This window comes from Castanea sativa, chromosome 1 (genome assembly GCF_040712315.1).
Source record: "Castanea sativa cultivar Marrone di Chiusa Pesio chromosome 1, ASM4071231v1".
In the NCBI taxonomy this organism is placed as follows: domain Eukaryota; kingdom Viridiplantae; phylum Streptophyta; class Magnoliopsida; order Fagales; family Fagaceae; genus Castanea; species Castanea sativa.
The window spans coordinates 66,733,938-66,761,039 of NC_134013.1; the positions used below are offsets into that span (position 1 = coordinate 66,733,938).

Genomic DNA, 27,102 nt, shown 5'->3' on the forward strand with positions numbered 1-27,102 from the left:
TCTACAAATTCATATTGTTTAAGGCTCATTGGGCTTGAGCCCGTAACTGTTCTTGGGGCCAGGTGCAATTGTGCACTTACGATACTTGTATGGTAAACTAACATTGTAGAAACATGTTACAATAATATATACATGTACAAAAAAGAAAAGAAAAGTACAGTATCCTATAAAAGTCCAAATTGGAAAGTGTATAGATTACAACTCTGTGACGGTCTACATTGTCATATATAAAAAATAAAATATTAACCATTGACAGAAGAAATTGAGGTTAGTTGATATGGACCTTTGGAGAGTAGATGAAATGAGAATGAACCACCGCTAATTCACCAGTGTCTCTTCACTTTGACGTAAGACAAAACAGGGTCAATAAGTAGATGAGAATATGATTTTCATCTTTGCAATTGAATTTAATATAATAAATCGACGGAGGGGAATTATATAAATTTGAAATAAATTCAGTAATTTATAATGGACAAAAGGTTTGAAACTCTTTTTTTCTTCTCATATATATATATATATATTATTGAGGAGAAAAGAAAAGATTGGAAACTTCTTTTGAGAAAGAAACTTTTTTTTTTTTTTTTGAGAAGGTTTTGAGAAAGAAACTTGGAATAATAAATTTGAAGAAGGAATTTAAAGCAATATACGTTGAAGAATGACGATAATTATTTGGAGAGCGGCTCCCAAATTCCCAATGAGTCATGGCCTTTCTTGTGTATTTTAGTTGGACCACTTTACATTCAATTTGAGTCGTTTCTCCACAAAAAAGAACATTATATTGTTATTAATTGTTTGGAAATATTCTATCTCTCTTTCTTAGTACTTAATTCCTTTTGCAGTCAGTCATATTGTGGTCGATTGAGTGACGAATAGATGGATTTTATTTATATTTTTTTTGTTTTGTTTTGGGGGAGGGAGTTTTCGTAATAAATATATATATATATATATATATATATATATATATATATATATATATATATATATATATATATATATATTGATATGATAAAAAGCTACATGGAGATAGACACAAAAAAAAGTATGGATGTTCTTGTTTTTCGAAATCTTATAATTTTTGTTTTTTTAATAAAGAACTTCACGGCCAAACTTACCACCAAAGTAAAAATCTATACCGACAAAAAAAAAAAACTTTTTTTTAGAAGAAAAAAAATATCTAGATAAACAAGAGTGTCCAAATTAAATAAAGAAAAAATTATTGATTTATACACATAAATTCAATTTGATTATGTATGCATTTTCTTTTTTAATGTTTGTGTACAGTTTGATTTTATATTTTGAAAAAATATATAAAAAGTAATAACATCACTTCATGAAGTATATACACCTTAATTTGTGCATTTAGCACACTCATTATTCATTACTCATTAACAAAACAAATATTGAAATATATAAAATTCTAACGAAGAAAGTACACACTCAAGTGCTAGTAAACTTTGCAATTCTGTATTTAAAGGAATTTAATGTGTTCTTCCCTGCACATTATAAAAGTTTCATCCATCAATGAGGAACTTGTAAACTCTTGTACATTCTCTGTATGCTACATAACCTTCTTTGCTACCTACTTTATACCACCGACCTATATATGAACAAAAATTCTTATTATGAAGATATATGATTTTTTTTTTATAGTAAGATAACTCTTGAACATTTGCCCCTTCAACCATGTCTATCAATTTTGATTCAACCAAGATCTTTGTGTATTCATGCTGTACACTTTTTCATTCACTTCTAAGTTGTTGCACCTACATCAAAATATAAAGTCAGCTTTAAAAAAGAGACAAACAAGCAACAATTTTAACCAATTAAAGCAGATGTAAAAAAAGATTTGATTCTGTTTCCACAGCATTCTGCTATTTTCTTCTTTACCCTTTTACTTTTTTCTGGTCATTAGTACGATCTGGATAATGAAATGAACAACTATTTACTTGGATATTTTCCCAGCTTTACAATTTTTGTAAGTAGTTGAGACAATGATAGTGACATTTATTGTTGAATGGTTATCAGTAGGCCCTCTGTCATTTCGTTTTTCTTTAACTTTTCCTTTTCGAAGGGAACAAAACACAAGGTGTTCTAAACAATGCTTCATAGCTGAGCTACGGGCTTTTGAGGGATGGTTTAATTTTGTGTGTTGAAAGGAATTTTACAGCTGTTGTTATTGAAATGGATGCCAAAGCAATTATTGAAGTCCTAAACATCCCAACAATACTAACCTAATCATTTCCTTCATTATGGATTACTACAGGCAGCTGGCTTCCCGAATTCCCGGGACTTGCTTTAACCACTGCTATAGAGAAGCTAATAGGAGTGTTGATAGGCTAGATAGGATGGGATCTCAGCAATCTTCTAGTTTTATCTTGTATGACAACCCCCCTTGAGGATTTGCAGTCTTTGTTAGATTTTGATTGTTCTAGTTTGTATCTGAACAGGCATTGCCCTCAAACTATTGTTAATTTCTAGTTTAATGCATTTCCCTTTTTACCAACCCAAAAAAAAAAGTTGCCCACGTAGGCGGAAAAGGAAGGGTATTGAAGTTCACAATTTTGAAAGGAAAGTAAAGATCCTGCACCCCATTTTTCTCAGGAAATTATAAGAATCACATCTATATCACTATGATCAAGCTATTTTTTTAAAATGTGGCAGTAGATGTTTCAAAATGATTAAATGAAAGACTGAATGTTAAGCTACATCAAATTCTGAAGCAAAAGCACAAACCAGAAACTTATGTAACACACAGAACCAAGTACCTTTTTTTTTTTTTTGCTAGCTTCAATGTCATTAAACAGAAACAAAACTATAAGCTTGGCAATCCACCTTACAAACAGACTCGATATAGAGAGGAAGATTGCCATTATTAAAACAGAAAGACTGACAAGAGCTAAGAACAAATTTAGCAGCTGCATGAGCTGCTGAATTACATGATCTCTAAGCCCAACAAAACTTGAAAAAAGGCAAAGAAGCAACTAAGCTACAAATCTATATAATAATTAATAGTCGAAACGTTTGACTTTTTGTTGACCGCGTTTCATTGCACCACGTGATTTTTTGAACACTGTTTGGTATTCAAATGTTTTTTTTTTTTGGATTTCCATTCTCCATATGCTATTTATATAGTTTATACTTTATATGCTAATTTCAATGCATTCAACAATCACAATGGTAATAACTTCTAGAGCATTTTCTCGTGAGTATTTTATTTGGTTTCATAGAGAACGAAGGAAAAGTAAAGTGGAAGCAGACTAGCAGAGATAAAAAATTTGTTTTCGTATTTTTTTGAGTGTCTTTCTATTTTTTATTTGCTTTTGAGAGGCATTGAGTAGAGTTGGATATTGCAATTGATTCGAATGTCCTGATGGTATTAACTTGAAGCCTGATTACCTTTGTTTAACATTCAGTTGATCTATTCTAATATTCTTTATCTACCTTGAGCCAAGGCCCAATTGCTACATCTTGCGATTTTTTTTTTTTTTTTTCTTCTGAGTTAACTGTAGTTACTTTTTTTTCCCCCTTTGGATAAGTTTGTCAGCTATAAATAATACACTCCTATATTTCAATATATGAGGGAAACTATTGTTGTCACCATTCAAGCATTACTAAGACTTTACTCCAAATGTAATTGTATTCCTGAATACTTAATTTTTGATAGGGTGCGAAATTGAGGCACCTAACATTTGTTTTACATACAAGCTTCCTAGAGCTCATCATTGTCAAGTCTGGAGAAGGTGTGTTTTGAGGATGATAGGTAGGATATTATTATTAACTAGGAACGTGATAAAATCTGTTATTTTAAGTTTTCCATTTTGTTGCCAAAACTATGTCCAAGATCATCACGGTTTGTGGATAATGGTTTAAAATCATTCAAAATAATCCTAGACAAGCTTAGGCTACAATGATCATATGATGACTGACGCAAAGTCGGACCAATTTTGTTTAGGCCTATTTTGCAAAACAAATCTCTCAAACTACTACTACTTCAACACCAAAAAGAAAAAAAGAAAGAAAAAAAAGAAGAAGAAGAGGAAAATAAGATTATATTTCGTGAGATGATATTGTTAGTAGAATTCTTGTGTATCGCAAATAAATTTATAAAGAATTTATAAATTTTTTGCTTTAGAAAGTCTAGAATGGAGTACATGAATGTTAGGAATTAATCTTACAGCTTTTCTATAATTAAAAAAAAAAAAAAACTTATAGCTGTCATCAGTCTAAAGGAAGATGATATAAAAAGAAAACAATTAAATAAATAAGTTCTTGAACATTTTTTTTTAAAAAATTTCCGTATTATTAATAACAGTGCAAATAGACCAATCAGGCAAGAGAGGTCAGCAGATCTCCTTCGAAAATAACAAGCCTCCATTGTTCCTGGGTGGCTAACTCAACTGCCCATTGGAGCGGCAGATTCTGCTTGGATCGGGGAGCAATGATAATGATTGGAGCCCCATACTTTGATCACATGACCTCGATGATCCCGAGCCACCGCAGTTAAAGCAGATTTGGAACTTGATAGAGCGGCGTCCACGTTGACCTTGATCCAGCCCAGAGGTGTAGGAGACCACTCAGGTAATAAGCTTGGTTCAGGGGTAAGAACATTATCCATAGACAGAAGATTGGAATATTCTGCAAATCTGGATTTCACATTTTCAGTAAGGCATAGGGATCGACATAATGGCCTGGAAAGAGGCAGCATCAAACAGTTCAGTAACAAGGCTAGGAATCCAAGAATGAGTAGTGTGGTCGATGAGATTTAAACCCTTGAATCCATGGAACCCATGGATCTTCCCATACGTTGATTGTAGCTCCAGCACCAATGAGATGGCATGCATATTTCACAATAAGCTTTTTTGCATTCTCTATAGCTCTCCAAGTAGGCGAAGCAACCTTTGGGGCTCCTTCCGAAGCCAATCATGCTTGACTTCGTACTTAGCTCTCAGGATATCCATACATAAGCTTTCTCTGCTAGGTGCCACCAGCCAAGCTAGTTTCACTAGCAAAACATTGTTTACATCTTTTGTTTGCTTGAAACCAAGATCTCCTTCATATTTGGGACAACATAGCTTGTCCCAGGCTTTCCAGGCAATGAACCTACCTTCCTTTTCCTAAGGTGTCCACCAAAATATTCTCATTAAAGAATCTATCTTGTCACAATTCTTTGCTGGAATATTGAAAGTGGACATAGTATAATTCGGTATTGCTTGAGCAACTGAGGTAATTAATGTGCTTCTTCCAGCCCATGATAGACACCTGCTTCTCCATCCCATAAGCTTTGTCTCTAGCTTTTCCTCTAGGAATTTGAAGTCTTTAGAAGGGGTTTTAGAGAGGAACAGGGAGGCGCCTAAATAAATGGCATTTTTCTCAAGGCTTTTCATTTGGAGAAGATGCTTAATGGCTCTTGTAATGTTAGCTTGAGTGTGTTTGGAGAAAAAGAAACCAGACTTTGATTTGTTTATGCTTTGTCCAGACCAACTGCAATACTTATCTAAGCATTTGATGAGATTGGTTGCATCAACAACACTATATTATCTACGTACATGACGTGGGTTAAAGCAGGTCCACTGATGTTTGCTTTGGCACCTTTGATGTTGCTGGTAAAGAGTTCTTGGTCAAGCATCCTGGATAGAACTTCTTGCCCCAAAATGAAAAGATAAGACGAGAGGGGGTCTCCCGCCCTCAACCCTCTGCTTGGCCTAAATTGCTCTGATTTGCCCCTGTTGACTAAAACTTCAAAAGAAACGGAAGAAATGCAAGCTGAAATCCAATTAACAAAAAACTTATTAACCACCAATTTTGTGGTTGGAAAGAAGCTTATGCAATATACATGTTAACAAAGATGTTTACTTGTTAATGTTTTAGACTAAGACTAGGTGCCAGAACTCAAGACAAAGATAGCCCAAACATGGACAAAACCCATGTTGGATATTTGTTTTTGAAGTTTTCGTTCCAGATTTATAATATTTATTACTCGTTACAAATTCTTTAAGAAGGTTCAGGATCCGTTTGGGTTCTCTCAAAGAAATAATGAATAGGTTAGGCAAAAGTTGGGTGGTGTTTTACTTAACCTATAAATTTTATCTACAACCAGCTCAAAAAATAATCAGGATAAACTATAACTGCTAAGTACTCACCGTAAGCGGAGCTTTTCATTTTCTTGAATCAGAGTGGCCATCTCCTGGGTAACTTGCAGTGGGTTCTCAATGCTATTTTTAGGCTACCAACACAACATGGAAAGGAGTGGAGATAAGAATCCCTCATTAGCAGTAAATGCTGACTATTAAAAGGAAATTCTATATAGGAGTGGTAGAATTTGATATAAAACAAATTCTAATCTTTAGGGGATTGTACAAGAGACAAGAAATTATAATCCCACCTTTATCAGAGTTTGGGGACTCTTATCGAATAAGTGAGGAATACCCATCCCAGTCTATAACTCATTGTTTGTACTAATGAAAATATGATGGATTGAATAACTTCAGATATGCCTGTGTCATTCTCAGTGTTGTATTTGAGTGAACATAGTAATTAACCAACCGGGAAAGTGAATTATATTGGTAATGTACTTAGATGATCATAACCCATTTTTAATTGTCAACTGAAGATAATAACGTCAGTTCCAAGTCTCAGAACTTGTCTTGAAGTCATTTCCATCTGAAAGGATACAAGTAAACCAATAAATAAAGAAATAAGGGAAAACATGTGAAAGTTAGAATGGAGCAATCCAACGCATACACTGTCCAATGGTGGATTTCGATTTCTTATCTGAAAATCCAAAGCTCATGCAATGACTCATAGCTTCTGCGTCTATTCCACCACCATCATCTTTTCATTGTTAATAATCAAGTTTGAGAAGCAAAAAATTCAAATGACAATCTTGTTAGTGTATGCCAAGCAAATAACTAATATATTCAAATTTCATTTCAACAATCAAATGAGATGAGTTTGTACATGTACCTTGGATTAGCAAGGCCGGACTGGAATCTCGTGGATTTGAGATTTTGTTTGTAAGGACAAAAGTAGCACCATTTGGTATCTAGTTCATACAACCAAAAGCAATGCGTATAGGTGTATGAAACCCTTAATCAGAACCTAACTTTGACTAGAAACCATCATAAAAACACATGCGAGAGACGGAGAGGGAGGTGAGAAGGAAACAAGTCATCTGCGGTATTTTTATTCTGAATTTTCCTTTTCTTACTTCTCTTCCTTTAACTGGAATCTGGATAAGGTAACCTCACTGATAACATATGAATATTTCAAGACAAACTACAGTCGTTCAAATGATTACAGAAAGGAACCTACCTCATCAAATGCATTGTCAATTAGCTCTGCAATGGCTGTACCAAAAACAAAAAGATCACAGTAGTAGATTAAACAGATTTAAAAGATTGAGGAAAAATAATGTGGTTTCTATAGTTGTAGATATGAACATGATGTATGTAGTGCATCAAAGGACACTTATAAATCAAACATACCGCCAAATAGCCAATTATGTGAGGTTGCATTGGAGTAGAGAAAAACAGGGTGTATACGCAAATGATTTTTCAAGTCTGCAATCAAAGCATAAAATAAAGTGCTCTCAATAAACAATCAAAACGATAATAATGGTGCAAACACACATGTGAACGATTATATTTCTTTACACAAGTCCAGCAGTTTTTTTTTATTTTTTTTAATCAATTTCACAGCCCACTTCATATGACTAGCAATCAATCTGACAATATCTTTGGTCTCTAGTCTTGTGATATCATCAAAGTCCATTTAGGAGGTGCCTATTTGATACCCCAAATTGAGCGGATTTGATTGGATTTTTTGAGTAAGTGTTGTGCAAGTGTGTTGAGTCCCACATCCGGTGTTTACTAGGTGATTCTTGGGTTTAACAGTGATTCTGTGTAATCCAAGATGTCCCTACAACTGAACCCAGCTCCTTCTGACCATCATTGATATTTGATTCTCCCTTTTCATAATCACTACATAAATCTATGATGTCTGAATTGTTCATCTTGATCATTGCAGAACAAAATAAACAGGTAAACAAATAAAACCAAAGATCAGTAACAAATATTGAATCCAAAACATGCAAGGTGACAAAAATAAAAACTAGTAATTAATTAAAATATATTGTTCTTATAGAAGTGTAGTCATGGAAACATTCTATATTAGCATGGTTGTGAACGAAATCCTAACTCTTATAGACCGATTGCATTTGAGCTCACATTAATAAGCCTGCTGAGCATTGGTTGTCAAGATTCAATTCAAAATTTTTTAATAGTGCAAACCAAAATAAGCTGAGGAAATCTATTAAGTTTCATTGCTAAATCCATTTAACAAAAACATTCACAGAAAAATCCAAACAGACAGCATTAAGTATCACATCCAAATTAAATTTCTTTAAGATTTACTCATATGCTTTCTAGAGTTGAAACTTTGAAAAGACACTCAAGCAACCAACAACAAACTTATATTACTGCTGAGACTGAAAGTGTTTCCTTAAAATAGAATACAGGGCTTCCACAACCGCATTGAAAACAGCTCAAATAGACAAACCCCATTAACAATCATGCACGAAACATAGTGATAAAAAAATCAATGAAATTTTTATAACATATAAATCACTAATCATACAAAAACATGGATAAAGAAACAAGAATGTGGAAGAAGATCCACAACCGTTCTGGATGTATGCCAGGAAATTCTGGCTGCCAGTTTTTTTTTTTTTTCTTACTGTTTTGACGAACTTGGATCACCCTATTGCACTAATTGCAATTAAGGCTGCGTTTGTTTCGACGGTAAACGATTTCAGGAAATGGTTTTACGCGTTTTCGGATGTTTGGCAGGTGCGAAAAATTTGGTCAAATGGAAAATAGCAAACATTTGACTGTAAAAAAGGGCCTCTGATCCGGAAATCCTTTTCCATTCGTATTTTACCTTCAATTGGATTCAGCCCTCATTTTCCCTCTCGCCTTCTCGCTGCCTCAAGTCAAGCTCCAGTCAAGCTCCACTCCCTGCCTCAAGCCGGTCCGAGCTTCACCCACCGTCCGACGAGCGCCGCCACTCTCCCACAGCTCCGGCCCACTGGACAAACCCACACCCACACACCTCCGACCCACTTTACCAGCCCACCAACGGCGCGAGATCGCGCCATGACCCAGCGCGAGATCGCGCCATGACCCAGCGCGAGATCGCGCCATGACCCACCGCGAGATCGCGCCGTTGCACCCTGGCACTGCGATCTTGCGCAGTCGCACCCCAGCACCGATCGCGATAGCGCACCCCAGCATCGCGATCGCGCCGACACACCCAGCCCTCGCGATCGCGCCGACGCACCCCAGCCTTCGCGATTGCGCCGTCGCACCCCAGGATCCTTGATCGCGCTGCCTTCGCGATCCTTGATCGCGCCTCCTCCTTCGCGATCGCGCCGCTTCTCTCTCGGATTTTAGGATTTTTTTTTTTTGGGTTTTGTTTCTTTTGTGATTTTACTGAGAAATGATGATAAATATTTGATTGGAAGTTGAGAAAATGTGAGCATCAAGTAAAAAATGTATTTTCTATAATATTTTCAAGATCACAACCAAACACCTGAAAATATTTTCCAAAGTATTTTTTAAAATGCCACCAAACACCTAAAAATATTTTCCTTTCCGGAAAATATTTTCTTTTCTTGAAAACATTTTCCGGAATTGCTTTACTGTCGAAACAAACGCACCCTAAATTTATTTTATTCCTCCTCGGCACAAAGCCCAAGAGGTAATTTTCCAACTAGCATGCATTTGGGAGAGAATATTGTTAGTTAGTATGTGTTAGAAACGATTCAATAAAATAGCATCTCGAGTCTAGAGACTCGAGTTCACCATAGCAACTCGAGCCTAAAAGACTCGAGTTCTATGTACAGGCATAGCTGAGGTGGAGTCTAAAATCCAAGTGGAAATTGAGTTTTAGACACTCGAGTTTCGTTTTTTCCTTCTTTGTTTTCCCTTCCCCCTGTTCTCTTTGAACAACCATGGCCAATGATTTCTCTAACTCTCAAAACCCCAAACCCACTTCCAAAGACAACAAACCCAGAAAACAACAAAACCAGACAAAAACATCAAACCCAAGCACGCTTCGGTACCGAGATCAACAAACCCAAGCTTAGGGAGCCGCTCCGGTGCCAAGATATTATGAATCCATGGGTTTGGGTTGTTGCTCTGGTGCCGAGATTTGATGAATCTATGGGTGAGGTACAAGGACAAAATGAAGAATCGAAACTCGAGTATCTAAAACTCGAGCTCTACGTGGAAAATTGTCTATATTAGGTGTTTCCCAACTTCAGAACTTGAGGATTTAAGACTCGATTTCCACCCTGAGCTCGAGTTTTTAAAAACGAGATGCTATTTTCCACACGTGCCCACTAATGAAATTCTATGAAATTTAAAGTTAAATGGAAAATAAAATTCCAAAGCCTAGTCCTCTCTCAGTATATGTTTTTGTTGAACAAGTAAAGATGCTGTTGGATGATACCCAATTGAGTAGTTGATATTACATATAGGGAACAACTTGACCCAAAAGCTTAAGCCTATGAGTTTGGGCCCAATTATGTTTTATTAACCACTCACCTTTATCATTAGTATTCAACGTGATACTTCACTCACACATGTATACCTAACATTTTCTTTTTTTGATAAGTATGAGTACCCAACATATTCCACTTCACTTTGTTGCATTTACTGATTGAGACTTGAGAAAAAGTAATAAGGGAGTTTCAGTCTAATCCATTATGATATGCACAAACTAGTAGGTATTGTGAAGCAATCCATCCCCTGGTGTTTAAAACTCTAACTCGGTTGAAAAAAATGTGGATTTTCAAACAGCTGAATAACTTACGTGATCACGTTGAACATCATATGAAAAGATATCTTTGAATAGATATATGATTGTCCCATAGGATGTATATTTTATTTATTACTGATATACTTTAATGTATAAGCCTTATTCTTATGATTATTGTTGTCATCACCAGTACCATAATTGCAAATTTAATGGCTGATATAGATATGCAAACTTGGAATAGACCAATGGTCTATTTCATTTGGGGGGCCACCATGAATTTTGTTGGAAATCAAGCCTTAGTCGTGGGTGGTAGCTATAGATGATAATATCTCCTCTTATTGAGCAATGAGGTTGAAATCTCAGAAGTGACTCTTTGTTTATTTGTTCCTACTTGCATCAAATACAAAGATAAAGAATAACTACTATATAGATTCCATGAATGACCATTCCTCTGTAAGCTCGACTCCAAACTTTACATGGTGCAGCCATGTCCACAATCTATGCGCCAAGAACCTCACTTGTATAAAGTTAAGGTGTGATCTGTTATCATTATTATTCCTTTTCATACTTGTTGCATTACATGTCTCACAGCGAAGATCTTAAGTTTTTATGGTATTTTATGTAGGGTGTTCATTATACAGCACCTAGTGTCAGGACACCAGGGATAGTTTAGTTTAACTGCAAGTTCACCTTGGTAATTTAGGGTAGTTGTTTCCACTAATGAATATTTCCAATAAGCAATGCATACACCAATTCATATGCCCAATCGATGATGGTGTATTTCCCAGGTGGCCATGAGAGACTACCACATAATGTACTTATAAGGAAAGAGAGGGAAAAAAAAATACTACCACGTGATTTGTTTCCGAAACTTTCTATTTCCCACGCTTATCTTGCAGCGGTTTCTTATAGCCAATTGTGTATTCATTGCATACCTATATCTCACCTGTCACTATAGGCATATAATCCGATCGTGCGCCAGTTTGTCCAGGGCAATCATTCATGGAATCTTATTCAAACTGACAAGTGAACAAAAACTTGATGAAATTGATCTCTCTTTTCTTTTTTCTTTTTACCTGGTAAGTCTGATCTTTCTTTGCTACCTACTCTATACCCACCGACCTATATATGAACAAAAATTCTTGTTATGAAGATATATGAATTTTTTTCTAGTAAAATAACCCTTTAACATTTGCCCCTTCAAACATGTCTATCAATTTTGATTCAACCAAGATCTTTGTGTATTCATGCTGTACACCCTTTAATTCACTTCTAAGCTGTTGCACCTGCATCAAAATATAAAGTCAGCTTTAAAAAAGAGACTAACAAGCAACAATCTTAACTAATTAAAGCAGATGAAAAACAATATTTGATTCTGTTTCCACAGCATTCTTCTCTTTTCTTCTTCTCCCTTTTACTTTTCTGGGCATTAGTACAAACTGAATAATGAAATGAACTATTTACTTGGATGTTTTCCCAGCTTTACAATTTGTGCCATTGGTTGAGACAATGATAGTGACATTTGTTGTTGAATGATTATCAGTAGGCTGTAGGTCCTCTGTCACATTGTTTTTCTTTATTTTCCTTTTCGAAGGGAACAAAACACAAGGTGTTCTTAACATGAAGTTGCCCACGTGGACGGAAAAGGAAGGGTATTGAAGTTCACAATTTTGAAAGGAAAGTAAAGATCCTGCACCCCATTTTCCTCAGGAAATTATGATTCGATCACTATGATCAAGCTATTTATTTTCCTTTTCTTTCTTTTTTTTTTTTGAATGAACGATAGAGATCAAGCTATTTATTTTCAATGTGAAGTAGATGTTTCAAAATGATTAAATGAAAGGCTGAATGTTAAGCCACATCAAATTCTGAAGCAAAAGCACAAACCAGAAACTTGTATGTAACACATAGAGCCAAGTACCTTCTGGTAAAGTTCTTCCTCCCTTTTCTCAGATTCAAATAACCTGGAAACACCAAGACAAGTGACAATTCCAAATGACAATATGTTTTAATGAAATTTCAAGTTCATCGAACAGAAAAGTCCTCATAAAGCCAGGTATAGCTTATAAGAAATGTGTAGAGTATGTTTTCTGTAAAAGCAATTATGTACTGCTAAAAGTGAATTTCAAGCAATGACTTCAATATAATCAGATGGGACTAGGAGTGTGGTGAGTTTATGTCAGGGAACAAATTTTCCAGCTTGAGTTCAGCCAATCACGTGCACCAGAAGTCAGAGATCAAAAGGAGTTCAGGATGGTCAAATTCAATAGCTCCAATTTTTTCCCCCAAACAGTTGAAAATATCAGCTAACAAAAAACTTGAACCACCAATTTTGTGGTTGGAAAGAAGCTTATGCAATATACATGTTAACAAAGATGTTTACTTGTTAATGTTTTAGACTAGGTGCCAGAACTCAAGACAAAGATAGCCCAACATGGACAAGTTCAAGCTAGAGATGGCTAAGCAAGCCAAATGCCTGGTTTGAACTTGGATATTTGTTTTTGAAGTTTTCGTTCCAGATTTATAATATTTATTATTCATTAGAAATTCTTTAAGAAGGTTCAGGATCCATTTGAGTACTCTCAAAGTAATAATGAATAGGTTAGGCAAAAGTTGGGTGGTGTTTTACTTAATCTAAATTCCTATAAATTTTATCTACAACCAGCTTAAAAAATAATCAGGATAAACTATAACTGCTAAGTACTCACCGTAAACGGAGCTTTTCATTTTCTCGAATTAGAGTGGCCATCTCCTGGGTAACTTGTGGTGGGTTCTCAATGCTATTTTCAGGCTACCAACACAACATGGAAAGGAGTGGTGATAAGAATCCCTCGTTAGCAGTAAATGCTGACTGTTAAAGGAAATTCTATATATGAGAAGTAGAATTTGATGTAAAACAATTGGGGGGGGAAGATCAGACAAGTAGATATTCACGAGAGAAGAATTACAATTTCCAATCCAACAAACAGAAACCACATTAGGCAAAAGGAAAAATGCATAAGCAATGAAATTTACTGACCAAACTAGCCTTTGTCTAAACTATTTGGGGCCAACTGCATGGTCTTGTTTTCATTGTTGGAAAAAGTGTCAATTGCACTTAAGCGCATAGACCTCTTGGAGCCTAGGCGCAAAGAGCAAGCATACAATTGATAATATATAATAACATCTGATAGAAATATACATAACATAAAATAAAAGAAGAAAATTAGATCAAAATGATAATATATTTTTCCTATTAGCTAAAATGGATGGTGCAATTGCACAAAGTTTGTAAGTTCAAATTTTACATAAGTTATTTCAATTTCTTAAAATTTTATATAATAAATTTGAAAACAATTATTAAAAGGAATATGATAATAATCTAGTGATAGAAAAGTTTAAGCATAACATTTTATATAATTCTCTTGAGCTTCCTAAAAATATGCAAATATGATAGTTATGATCAAGTGAGGTATATGGTTCAATAATAAATACCCAAAAGGCAAAAACCAAAAAGCACAAGAATAGTAAATTATCCATGTTCGTCCCTTTTGATATGTAAACAAAAAATTGTTTGTGTATTACAACACCTAAGAACAGTTTTTGTATAATAAATTAATGTCCATGTCAATCCTTCAAGATGAAGCAATTAATTATGGTGATTCACATTTTTTTTAGCCAAAAAAAAAAAAAAGTGCACCTAGGTGTGCTTTGTGCTTCTTCAAAAAGCACCAGAAAAATGTGCCTAAGGCATGCTTAATTAAAAGAGCTTCCATTTGGCCAAGTGAAGCACTTAGACTTTGGCGCTTTGGTCTCTAAGCTTTTAATCTTTAAGTGTGCTTTTGATCATTTTGATATAATAGTAGTACATAAAAACTCATATGTATAGCTGCCATATACCGACTCAACTGGTCATGTTTCATCTCTTGTTAACCATTTTTTTTTTCTTGAATCAATGGTGTGATGGCTAAAGAAGTGCTAAGTTAGCAACATGTAAACACTTATCCAATGAATTCTCCACATGGGCTGTACATGCAGACAAAAATGAAAGCACCAAAACTGAAAAAAATTCCATAGCATGATGCACTAAAAATACGTATTTGCAATTAATGTCAATTATTTTTTGATAACCGCAATTAACATCAATTAAAACATTTAAGTTCATAGCCCTTGTTAATGATTTAGAGTATAGGTATTTTATAAGATGTGAAAGTTTATGGATATTACAACCTGGATAAAGGGTACACATTTGATATTTTGAAACTAGATGGATTTCATTAATAGTTAAATTTTTTTAGACAAGGATCTCTCAGCAAACCTGAACTTCCTTGTTATGCCAGGTGTCAGTTGCATATGCCTCAGATTGTGCGTGCCTTTTTGCATGTTCTAATTCCACTGGAAGATATAGCCCCTTCCTCTCTATGTTTGAATCTGCTTTCAATCAAATATGGACTTATCAGATACACAGCAAAAAGTGGCATTTCTTTGTACCAAGTAGCTGGTTTCATCAACAGAATTTAAGCATTCCTGTTGTCAGTCACTGTCATTTAAAACGTATACCTTGTTTGAACTTGGCTTGGCATGACACATCAGATTTTCTCTGTGCTGTGGCTGAGACGTGCACCGTTGTGGCTACAGGATCTTCTGACAATCCGTCTGCAGAAGAAGCCGCTCTTGGCCTATCAGTTAGAGGGAAATCATGATTCACTAACACAGAATGTTCTAGATAACTGACTTGTAGAAAGTGACTCCTGAGAAGGCAACACTGCAGGGTGAATTTTCTTCCGTGGTTGATAACCAATCAGTTCACAGTGCAAATGCCTGCTAAGATATAACAGAAAATTGCCTCTAGTACATAGAAAGTCGATATATCAAATGCAGGGGTTTAACAACATTTAGCTGGATGCTAAGAATCTAGACATAGAGAGAAGACAAATAATGAAGAGATCTGTCAAGGCTCAGGTTAATTCATAATCTCACTAAGCAATTTTAAAACATCAAGTTTTATACCTCAAACAATATGAACCTGGAATGAATCCCATATTTACAAAGATCCATTCAGATATTCTACATATTCCTAGCCTACCCACCCCCCACCCCACCGCCCCAAAAAGAAAAAAAATCTGTCAACACTTCAAATATTTTTTAACATTCCCCAACACTTCAAAATATATCTCAACCTGCAGGTAACACTGTCATACTTGTTTAATTATACTTGATGGGTATTTGATATTTGTTTGATTGTACCATGTCTTGTAACTTAAACTCAAAAAATTTGAGTTATTCTTCGTATCAAACCAGTTTCATAATATTATCAAAAAAATTCCCTCAACACAAAAACCTTGGAACATGTAGCTCACCAGTACTCATGCGCCATTTGCCTTAAACGATCTTCAAGCCTTTGAAAGAGGGAAGTCTTCTCAAAATCTTGCTTATTGTGAGTAGGCTCAATAAAATTAGCTTCCAAAACACCTATCAGTTGCATTACATAAATCATCAAATATTCACGACGACTTAGCTAAATACACCTTGAATATAAAACCTTGAAACAATATAGTTGTAGTCAAAGGTTCTCACCTACGACCCCTCTCCCAACGTATTTTGTACATTTGACTGCAGGCCAAAATGGCTGCTCAAAAACAATTAAAAGTATGAACAAGAGAACTTAAGAATATTGATGCAAGGAGCTTTCTTTTATTACAAGCATGCAGAGCATGCAATCTTTGAACAACAAGTACATAAATCCCACTCTATGCCTTTTTTCACTATTTATTAAAAATAAATAAATATATCCTTCCCACAACATTTCGTGAAGACTTGTTCAAAATATTTATGTAACATATTATAGAATGACAACTATTGACGTAACCTTATGCAGAATAGTATGTTTAGCAACACTGTCTAACCAGATCAAATGATTTCCCAACAAAAGCAAGCAGCCATCTTGCCACATGCCAACACTTTTAATAGATCATGATTACATTTCCTGAACTGGTAAGTCATCAAATATCACAAATTATGTACTAGCAACATTATTATCAAGATATCTAAGGGAAGCCAATAATATAAGGACTTAACAAGATTGATTAATGGAGTTTAAGTCTGTAACAATTCAATAGAAGAATCCTTACCAGAATAAGGCGGTTCCGATTGTAGATACTAAAACCATGAATATTTACCCCTGGAGCTTCCTTTAAAAACCCTATAGTAGTAAGAACTTCAACCTGAACAATGGAACCATCACTGATGGGGCAGCTACAAATGGCTAACAATAACCCATGCATGCATTAGTGAAGAAAGAGGGGGCGGGGGGGCGGGGGGGAATCTACTAGAAAAGCATTACTATGTACACAACATGGACTGAGTCTAGACAACAAGCTCTAGCTCAAATGGTACCTCCTCCCCTTGTAAAAGCAGGGTGGAGGATGGATTCATGGGTTGAAGACTACAATTATAAAAAAACTCCCCTTTATAACTACTGATTATTAAGCTAAAGCATTTCTACACCAAAACCCTGCCAATTGTTATGAATCATGATTTTACATGGTTGCCGATTGCAATCATCTATATATATATCTAAAAGCTGAAGTGTAGCATTTATTGTTACTACACTCTAGTTGAGTCACATCAGCGTTCACGTCATTTTTTTTTTTTTTCAATTCTCCTATAATTGTTTTTAACATTTTTATTTTAATATTCACACTTCTCCAACCTTTCTTCCTCCCTTACCTTTTTATCCCTCCTACTACCCTCTATATTAATATCATTCTTCCTCTTTCCCTTCATTTTCCTTTATTTTTTACTCTTCTTATTCACACCCTCTCACTATAAAATTGTCACTATCTTTTTCATTCTATGCATAGTTTTCCCTCACAAAAAAAAAATGTTCTCTCTCTCAATTTTTTGGTGGATTTTTTTTAATTTTTCTTACATCTTTGCTTTAGGTTGATAATTTTTTATATTCTTTAAAACTCTACTTTGGGTTAATGTAATTTAATTTTGTTATTTATTTATTTATTTATTTTTCTTGCTCTTTGATTGTTAAATGTTATCCTATTGCATTCTAAAGAATTAAATATAGCATATAAAAATATAATATTATTCTATTACATAGCATGATTTGCATAATTTGGTATTTATTCTATTACGTAGCATGATTTTTAAGATTTTTTATAGTGCTCAATTTAGATGTTAAACTATGAGACTTTACTAATTTTTGTTTATTTTGAAATCCTTTGTGATGGACAAAGTACTCTTAACGGTCGTTTTAGAAGTGCTCTATAATGTCATTTATTTAGAGAAAATCAAAGGTTAGCCAAACGAAAATAATCGGATGAGTGACAAATTTTGAGCTTGTACAAATTTATTTTAATTATTATTATTATTTTATAACTATAGAAATTTAATAAGTAGATTCTGCTAATAATTTTTTATTTGATAATATGTATTAGGTGGACAAAATTACAATATCTGTAAAGAAAATAACTTTAATAGATTATCAACAACAAATTTTTATCCTAATTGGTCCAATTAATCATTTTTAAGTTTTATTAATTTTTTTAATTACATCTTTTAGTGTTTTGGATCATAGGCAGAAAAAATAAGGTTTGAGAAAGTTTATTTAAAACTAAAAGAACAATTTCTAAATTTTATATTCTTTTTAATGATTTACAAAATGTTATTAATAACTTTTATTAAAAAATGAATATTTTCGTTAACTTGCCTTCTGAATTTCTGAGAAAAATTGTATTATTTTCATTTTGATACGACAAAATTTATATTTATGATTAATGATTGTTCCTATATTACATTTATGATTGTTTTTAAAATAAATAAAAATATGATTACAAAATACATTACTCATTATTAAATTAGTTTAAATTGTAAAAAAAAAATAATAATAAAACCACCATAAAAATAATTATCAGTTGCGCAGGTTCGTGGCTAGTTAACAATTATTCTGCAAGTGTTGATTTTCCTAAACATAACATGGATAGTTTTCTACTAATAAGAAAAGAAAAATGTGCAATCCAAGCCCATTGACACTTTTCCTACCATGAATGAATCCTGTATTTAAACTTATGGCCCTTCATGCTGACATTTTCATTCTAGTTTGTCATTTATTAACATTCGATATCAATCAACTGTATATTTGCTTAAAACAATACCAACGGGCAGCTACTGTAAAACTGATATTGACAAAGCATCCAAATCGTAGGATGCAATTAGTGGCAGGTGGCAGGGACTTTAAATAGACAACACAAACCTCCTTACTTCCACAAAGTTGTGGCCTGTATATGATGAATTCAGGAAATTTTAGATCACTGGGAATACTGTGGTGCTCAACAACTTGTCCACGCAATATTATTCTAAAGCATGATGGTAGTCTCATATACAAGATGGACAAGTAAGCCTGTGGAGCATGAACAAGAACATGTTTCAGCAAGAAAAAATTATTTAGCAAATCAACCTCAATGGAAATCATATACTTACACGGAGTGAATAGCGGTATAGGTTAGCTATATGCTGGTCACAAATTGGTTTGACATGGTCACCTGCCTGAAATAGTTTTGGGTCACCATTGATACGTATATCCTGCAACAATCAACTTATAAATAGCAAAACTATTAACTACGTTCAACAGTTTAGAAGGAAATAAAAGCAAGTGATGAAGCACACCTCAGTATCGGAATCAAAATCCAGTTCCAAATAACCCTCCTCATTTAACCAAAGATTGTACACAACAATTTTTGTTCCATGATGCCCTATATCATCAAACTGACCATTGGATTAATAAGACGATATACATATTAATGGAAGTATAGATCACACATGGGTGAAGATATGGATATATATAATGTTTATAAAGGCATGGAGAGAGAATTCAAAGACATCATTACGTCAATAACTTTAAGACAAGTACCCGCAAAATAAGCCAATGGCATCAAAAGTTGAATTAGTTCCATTGAACATATTATGATTAGCAATGGAAGGTTCAAAATCCAATTGTGAATAAATTCCATGTATACTTTTACAAAGGACAACCACACAACCAATATTGTATACAAGTAAACGAGCATATACATTATTGTTATCATTTTGTGTAGAATCAAATAACCAATAGTTGATAAATCATTGTAAGGCAGCTACATAATTAGGAATCAGCAGCAACTGTAGGTGATGAATCAAGTATTTTAGAAGAGGGAGAGAGAAAGAGAGACTTGGAGCACAATTGCATGCTGCAATAATGGCTGCAGGAATAGTGATTAGCCATTAGGTAACATGAGAATGATTTTATTCTTTCTAATTAGTCAAGATGATTGTAATGAACTATCCATATCACACTACTAACTTCATGTTCTCACATGTTGTGTCAAATGTGATGGACGGATTCACATTATTCAATTTAACAAAGAAGTCCAGATGGCACCATCAGTGCAATCTTGTCAATGTCAAATATGCAAAACCCCTTTTTGAAGAAGCTAAATTTTGGAAAAATGTTTTTTGACACTTGAAACCATCTCACCGAGTTACAACACCAACTTGTGCTTGCAAATGTTGTGTCAAAAGTGATGCATGGATTCAATGACCAAAGAACCTCCAAATGCTCCTTTTAGGGCAATCTCATTGGTGTCAATTATGCAGAATGTTACCAGCCAAGTACATATTAATGCAATGTTTTTGACAAAGCTAAATTTTTGGCAGAATGTTTCTTTTCTGTTGCTTCCTTTTTCGTTGGGAGGGGGGAGGGGGGGGGGGGCTGCTGTTTTGCACCACAGCTGATGTTGTCATGGTTGTTATCATTATCTTTATTGTTACCTTCTCTTTTTCTTATTCTCTCTCTTTTGGAGATTAAGGGACTAAAAATAAGGAAAAACATGCTATACTTTTGAGGAAAATAAAATTTTGGCAGATCATCTATTTTTGGGAAGAGGGGTGGTGCTATTTTTGCACAACATTCTTCTTGTTATTGTTGTTGTTATTTTAGTTTTGGCTAAGCAAGGGGCGAAAAATAATTAGAAAACATGATATGTTAGGAAGAAACAGCATGCAAGTTATAATTTGGAATGTTGTTATATGAAGCATTCCATTCTGAAATGTCTGCAGGCTTACTTGCTTCAGCAGCTCCTCTTCGGTTGAATAAGGAGACCACTGCAACAGCATGGACAGATTAGAAGAAAAATATTCTTTACCACGAGAAATTACAGGCCCAAATGTTCCAGATGATGAGTTGAACTCATAAGTCACCTGTAATAAATGAAAAACCTATTAGTGAGTTTAGAGGTACAACATTATTGGTAAGACTAAATAAAATTATGCATATGACAAAGGGCACATTAGACAGCCCTAAACCTGGAAAAAGAGAACCAAAGAAGTTACAAATAACTTCACAAGGTTTTGAGTCAATAAATGATCCTAAAGTGGAGCCGACTTCATGATTTAACTAGAAAAAGATGCTGATAGGACATTGCAGTCTTCTTTTTTGTTGTCATGAAATAGTTTTTTCTTTTGATAATTCAATTGTTACAACAAGTGGGGTAGAGAGGATTTGAAACTTGGATCTCCTTATAAAGGAGACAAGGCAATGTCAGTGAACTACAATGCTCTTGACTTCTTTGGTCATGGAATAGTAGGACTATTCCATGAGTTTGTTAACAAAGTAGTGGCCTAAGCCAAATCCCAATTCCTCTCTGCTTGCTATGTTTTAAGAAAAGCAATTTATGACTCCAAAAAAAACACACACACTCTTTGCATGCTGTGATTTAAAGAAAAGCAATTTAAAACTTCAAAAAAAAAAAAAAAAGTAGCAATTATACGCCTGGGTCCTTCTATAGTGATCTCCAAGGAGCGCTTCCCAACAATGTAATTCAGGGGACATTAGAGTCAGCCATATTTTTAATTATCACAGAGGACAGACAAAATAACATCTTTAGCTGGTCATATTTTTAATGATACATTATGGACTGAAAATTACAGTCAGAGTAAACTTGCAATAGATGTAATTGAACAGCTGCTGTAAGGCCAAGCTCACCATTGGTACTACTATTCTTTCATAGCCCATTTGTGTCAAAAATGTATAAGAAAGTAGCCCAACACTTTGAGTTGATGACCTGAACATGGTCATACCACCAATGTGAGCACAACCAAGAAGCAGTCAACTGTGCATATATCAATTATCCAAATATGAAAATGAGTGTAATCTTTATTTAATATGAAAGAGGTTCGACCTCACTTTCAAAATGCTAATATCTCCAATTTTCAGGATTTGGAATAGAAATAACTCAATAAAGAGAATTGAAAATGAAAAATGAATATAAGAACACAGAAGAATATAAGGTTACCATGGAACTTGTTGACGGCCTACTGGTAAAATCTTTAGGGGATTGTACCAGAGACAAGTAATTATAATCCCACCTTTATCAGGGTTTGGTTACTATCAAATAAGGGAGGAATACCTATCCCAGTCTATAGCTCATTGTTATTTTTGTACTAATGAAAAGATTATAGATTAAATAACTTCAGATATGCCTGTGTCATTCTTAGGGTTGTATTCGAGTGAACATAGTAACTAACCAACTAGGAGAGTGAATTATATTGTTAATGTTGATAGAAAGTCATACCCCATTTTTAATTGTCGACTAAAGATAATAACATCAGCTCCAAGTCTCATAGAACTTGTCTTGAAGCCATTTCCATCTGAAAGGATGCAAGTGAACCAATAAATGAAGAAATGAGGGAAAACATGTGAAAGATAGAATGGAGAAATCCAACGCATACATTGTCCAATGGTAGATTTCGATTTCTTATCTGAAAATCCAAAGCTCATGCAATGACTCATAGTTTCTGGGTCTATTCCACCACCGTCATCTTTTCATTGTTAATCATCAAGTTTGAGAAGCAAAAAAATTAGATGGCGATCTTGTTAGTGTATGACATGAAAATAACTAGTAGATTCAAATTTCATTTAATCAAATGAGATGAGTTTGTACATGTACCTTGGATTAGCAAGGCCACACTGGAATCCCGTGGATTTGAGATTTTGTTTATAAGGACAAAAGTAGCACCATTTGGTATCTAGCTCATACAAACAAAAACAATACAAATAGTGTATGAAACCCTTAATCAGAACCTAACTTTGACTAGAAACCATCATAAAAACACATATGCGAGAGAGAGGGAGAGGGAGGTGAGAAGGAAACAGGTCATCTACAGTATTTTAATTCTAAATATTCCTTTTCTTTCTTCTTTTCCTTTAACTGGAATCTGGATAAAGTAACCTCACTGATAACATATGAATATTTCAAGACAAACTATAGTCTTTCAAATGATAACATAAAGGAACCTACCTCATCAAATGCATTATCAATTAGCTCCGCAATGGCTATACCAAAAAAAACAGAGATCACAAAAGTAGATTAAACAGATTTAAAAGATTGAGGAAAAATAATGGGGTTGCTATAGTTGTAGATAAGAAAACAATGTAGTGCATCAAAGGAAACTTATAAATCAAACATACCACCAAATAGCCACTTATGTGAGGTTGCATTGGAGTGGAGAAAAAGAGGGTGTACACGCAAATGATTTTTCAAGTCTGCAACCAAAGCATAATATAAAGTGCTCTCAATAAACAATCAAAATGATAATAATAGTGCAAACACGCATGTCAACGATTATATTTCTTAACACAAGTCCAGCAGTTTTCTTTCTTTCTTCTTTTTTTTTTTTTTCTTTTTTTTCCACTTTCACAGCCCACTTCATATGACTAGCAATCAATCTGACAATATCTTTGCTTTGGTCTCTAGTCTTATGATATCATCAAAGTCCATTTAGTAGGTGCCTATATGATACCCCAAATTGTGCGGATTTGATTGGATTATTTGAGCAAGTGTTGTGTGGACATGTATTAGTCCCACATTCTGTGTTTACTAGGTAACTCTTGGGTTTAACAGTGATTATGAGGAACCATAATTGCAACTTGACGAGTAATTTTTGGGTTTGAGCACATATGTGACTAGACCTTTTCCTTAGGTCGTTACAGTCTCAGCACCTATGTATGTTTAGTTTATTCGTACATCAATATTTCTACATATAAATCTATTTAAACAATGGATAGAATCCATGAAATACATGAATCAAAAACCAATGTAGAAAATAAAAGAGCTAAGAGATGAGTAAGCAATGATAAAATAATGTGACAACTTATTTACTTTGATTTGAGACTATCAAACCCTTCTCCTTCACTCTTTCATATTTCCCAGCTTTCCAGAATTGCCGGCAAATCGGCGCAGATGAAAGACTTGACTGATTGACAGCAGAACTAACCATGATCTTATTACCATCATTGATGCCAAAAGAACTTAAGCTTCTGTTCTCTTCAGATTCTTTTCGTTTAGAACCTCTTTTCAGATGCTGAACCTCTTTTATTCTAATATTCGGTGTAATCCAAGATGTCCCTACAACTGAACCCAGCTCCTTTTGAACATCATTGATATTTGATTCTCCCTTTTCAGAATCACTACATAAATCTATGATGTCTGAATTGTTCATCTTTGTCACTACAGAACAAAATACACAGGTAAACAAATGAAACCAAAGATCAGTAACAAATATTGAATCCAAAACATGCAAGGTGACAAAAATAAAAACTAATAATTAATTAAAATATATTGCTTTTATAGAAGTGTATTCATGGAAACATTCTATATTGGCATGGTTGTGAATGAAATCCTAACACTTATAGACCGATTGCATTTGAGCTCACATTAATAAACCTGCTGAGTATTGATTGTGAAGATTCAATTCAAAGTTTTTTAATAGTGCAAACCAAAATAAGCTGAGGAAATCTATTAAGTTTCATTGCTAAATCCATTTAACAAAAACATTCACAGAAAAATCCAAATAGACAGCATTGAGTATCACATCCAAAACTGAATTTCTTTAAGCTTTACTCATATTCTTTCCAGAGTTGAAACTTTGAAAAGACACTCAAGCCACCAACAACAAAGTTATATTACTGCTGATACTGAAAGTATTTCCTTAAAATAAAATACAGGGCTTCCTTCAAATTTAATAAATGGGCATTTCATTAGGAACTAGTCTAGAACTTTTCTGATTGATACCATATCAATTCTTTCACACTGACCCAGCTAACCCAAATCATAAATTAATAAGACCATCCAATATGGTTATTTTAGCAGACAACTCAACCTCCATGACTTTTCTTTATACAATGATTTTCCATGAGAGCAAGTCAATGTGAATCATGCAAACCACACTTCAAGTAACGCATGCCAACCTTAACGATAGCCACTAATTTAACAAACATCTATAATACCAACACCAATTGAAACCCATTGAAACCATTGATTTAGCAAATCTCTATAAGACCAAGGCAACCTTGTCACTCAACTGACACTTATTGACGTGCCCATGTTCAAATCCCCACTCCCCCAACAATCCAAAAAAAAAAAAAAAAAAACCCATTGAAACCAGCTCAAATAGACAAACCCCATTACAATCATGCATGAAACAAAGTGGTCAAAAATCAATGAAACTTTCATAACGTATAAATCACTAATCATACAAAAACATGGAATAAAGTAGTGGGTCACAAAGAAACAAGAAAAAACATACAAGCTCTTGTGCCCATCAATCACCCTTATTCCCAAAAGACTCCCAACCTCACAAGTCACTCCAAGCTACTACCATAGGGGAAAAGCAAAAGCTGTGTGTAAAGTGTAATGGACAAAAATGAGTTTTTCTTTTTCGAAAAGGACAAAAATGAGTTATAGAAGAACGAATACAACTTTTTTACTGTGGTAAATGTTTGTTGGCAAATGGGAACGCTATTTTGTCCTTTGTTGGATGACTCGTACTCGCTAGTTATTGCTTGTTGCAAAAGCTACCTGAAAAATAATTGTTTGGGATCTAAGTTAATTAATTGATGATTTGATGTCAACTATGTATTCCATGTCCCCATCAAAAAAAAACTATATATTCCATGTTACTTTCTTCAGATCTCAACGGTATCTACTGAATTACGGCGTTTTTTCATTCTTATCTTTTGTCTTAGCTTTTTACAATTTCACTGTATTTTAAAAATATTTTTATAATATTTTTACAATAAATCTGAAGTAATACAATATTTTCATAATATTTTTATATTTTCATAACAAATTCTAAAATGACAGATTTATATTAGTAGTTATTAGTGAAAAAAATAATAATTTAAGTGGTACTGTTAAAATTAGATTTTTTTTTTGAAAGCCCTTGATGTTAAAATTAGAATTAATAATAATTTACTATCTCAAATTTGTTAGGAAAATATTAAAAAAAAATATAAAGAGCTTCTCAAAAAATAAAGATATAAAGATATATATTTATATAGTAAATTTATTTAACAGATTTTATCATATTTTGTTAAGTTTAGACGATATGGTGGTTTATGACAGTGGTCGGCCTAGGCCGTCGGCATTGCTATTTCTTATCACTTATTTACTACTTCAATCAATTATGAAAAGATGGTTAACTATATGGTATTGCTATCATTACTCATCTAATAAATATAACCACTTCCTATCGTCAAATATAAATGTTGAAAATTTCTAAGAAAAATCCTAATACCATAAAATTTAATTCAATTTACACAACTTTTACTATAACTCAGTGAGTTGTGAATGGTAGATTAAAAATAATGGGTTCATATGGACCCTTAATTGGTAGGGTATTGTTTAATTTCTATATCCACATTTAATGTGGTTGAAAAAAAAATTGTAAATCTATATAAAAATTACAAATAGCTAATTATAGTCTGTCAGGATAATTATAAAAATGTGTGTAAACTTAATTGTAAATCTTACCTTCTATATATGTTTGTTTTCACCTAATAATGCCTCTCTCTAATATCTCGGTCTCCCTTCTTCTTCTTCTCCCTTTTCTTCTTCATATTTTCTTTGTTTGCAACTTCCCATTAGCTCTCCATTTTTCCCGTTTTCTTCCACTTCTCGTTCTTCTGTTCTTACTCTCCAGATCTCCCTCTCTCATCATTGAAGTGTCTTTGTTTGTTTGTACCTTTCTTTTTCTTTTTCCTTTTTTTTAACTTTTTTTATCTTAGTTTTCGGTGGCCACGTGAAGAGGAAGAAGAGTTCTTCAACTAAGCAAGAAAAAAGTAATCTAGAGTAATAAATGTGATAAGACTTATTTTAAAAAGAGAGAGTAAAAAAAGATTTAAAAAATAATAATAAAAGATACTAAAGATACAATAAAAACTTTAAAAAGTTTAACCAAAAAAAAAACCTTTAAAAA

General features: G+C 33.9%; 1 protein-coding gene across 9 annotated transcripts; it reads right to left on the reverse strand.

Annotated features, from left to right (window-relative positions):
• Positions 1–11,543: 11,543 nt before the first annotated feature.
• LOC142622870 (protein MICRORCHIDIA 6-like) lies at positions 11,544–26,882 on the reverse strand. 9 transcript variants are annotated; one of them, XR_012841972.1, is made up of 23 exons: positions 26,658–26,882; positions 25,432–25,703; positions 24,006–24,353; positions 23,315–23,389; positions 23,145–23,179; positions 22,794–22,872; positions 22,576–22,665; positions 22,419–22,494; positions 21,830–21,908; positions 20,911–21,045; positions 19,477–19,575; positions 19,291–19,392; positions 19,064–19,210; positions 16,929–17,021; positions 16,375–16,426; positions 16,158–16,269; positions 15,533–15,621; positions 15,358–15,453; positions 15,116–15,228; positions 13,527–13,609; positions 12,740–12,782; positions 11,895–12,104; positions 11,544–11,770 (listed from the first exon to the last, which is right to left on the reverse strand). XR_012841972.1 is itself a non-coding variant. In XM_075796428.1 (22 exons), the coding sequence occupies exons 2-22, from the start codon at positions 25,445–25,447 to the stop codon at positions 11,988–11,990; spliced, it is 2,043 nt and encodes a 680-aa protein (XP_075652543.1). In that variant the 5' UTR covers positions 25,448–25,703; positions 26,658–26,882; the 3' UTR covers positions 11,544–11,987. The 9 variants fall into 9 exon arrangements, 7 of the variants coding, with proteins under 7 accessions (XP_075652543.1, XP_075652541.1, XP_075652539.1 ...); XM_075796428.1 differs by having other exon boundaries at positions 11,544–12,104; positions 19,291–19,356; XM_075796426.1 differs by having other exon boundaries at positions 11,544–12,104; positions 15,533–15,618.
• Between the last annotated feature and the right edge of the window lie 220 nt (positions 26,883–27,102).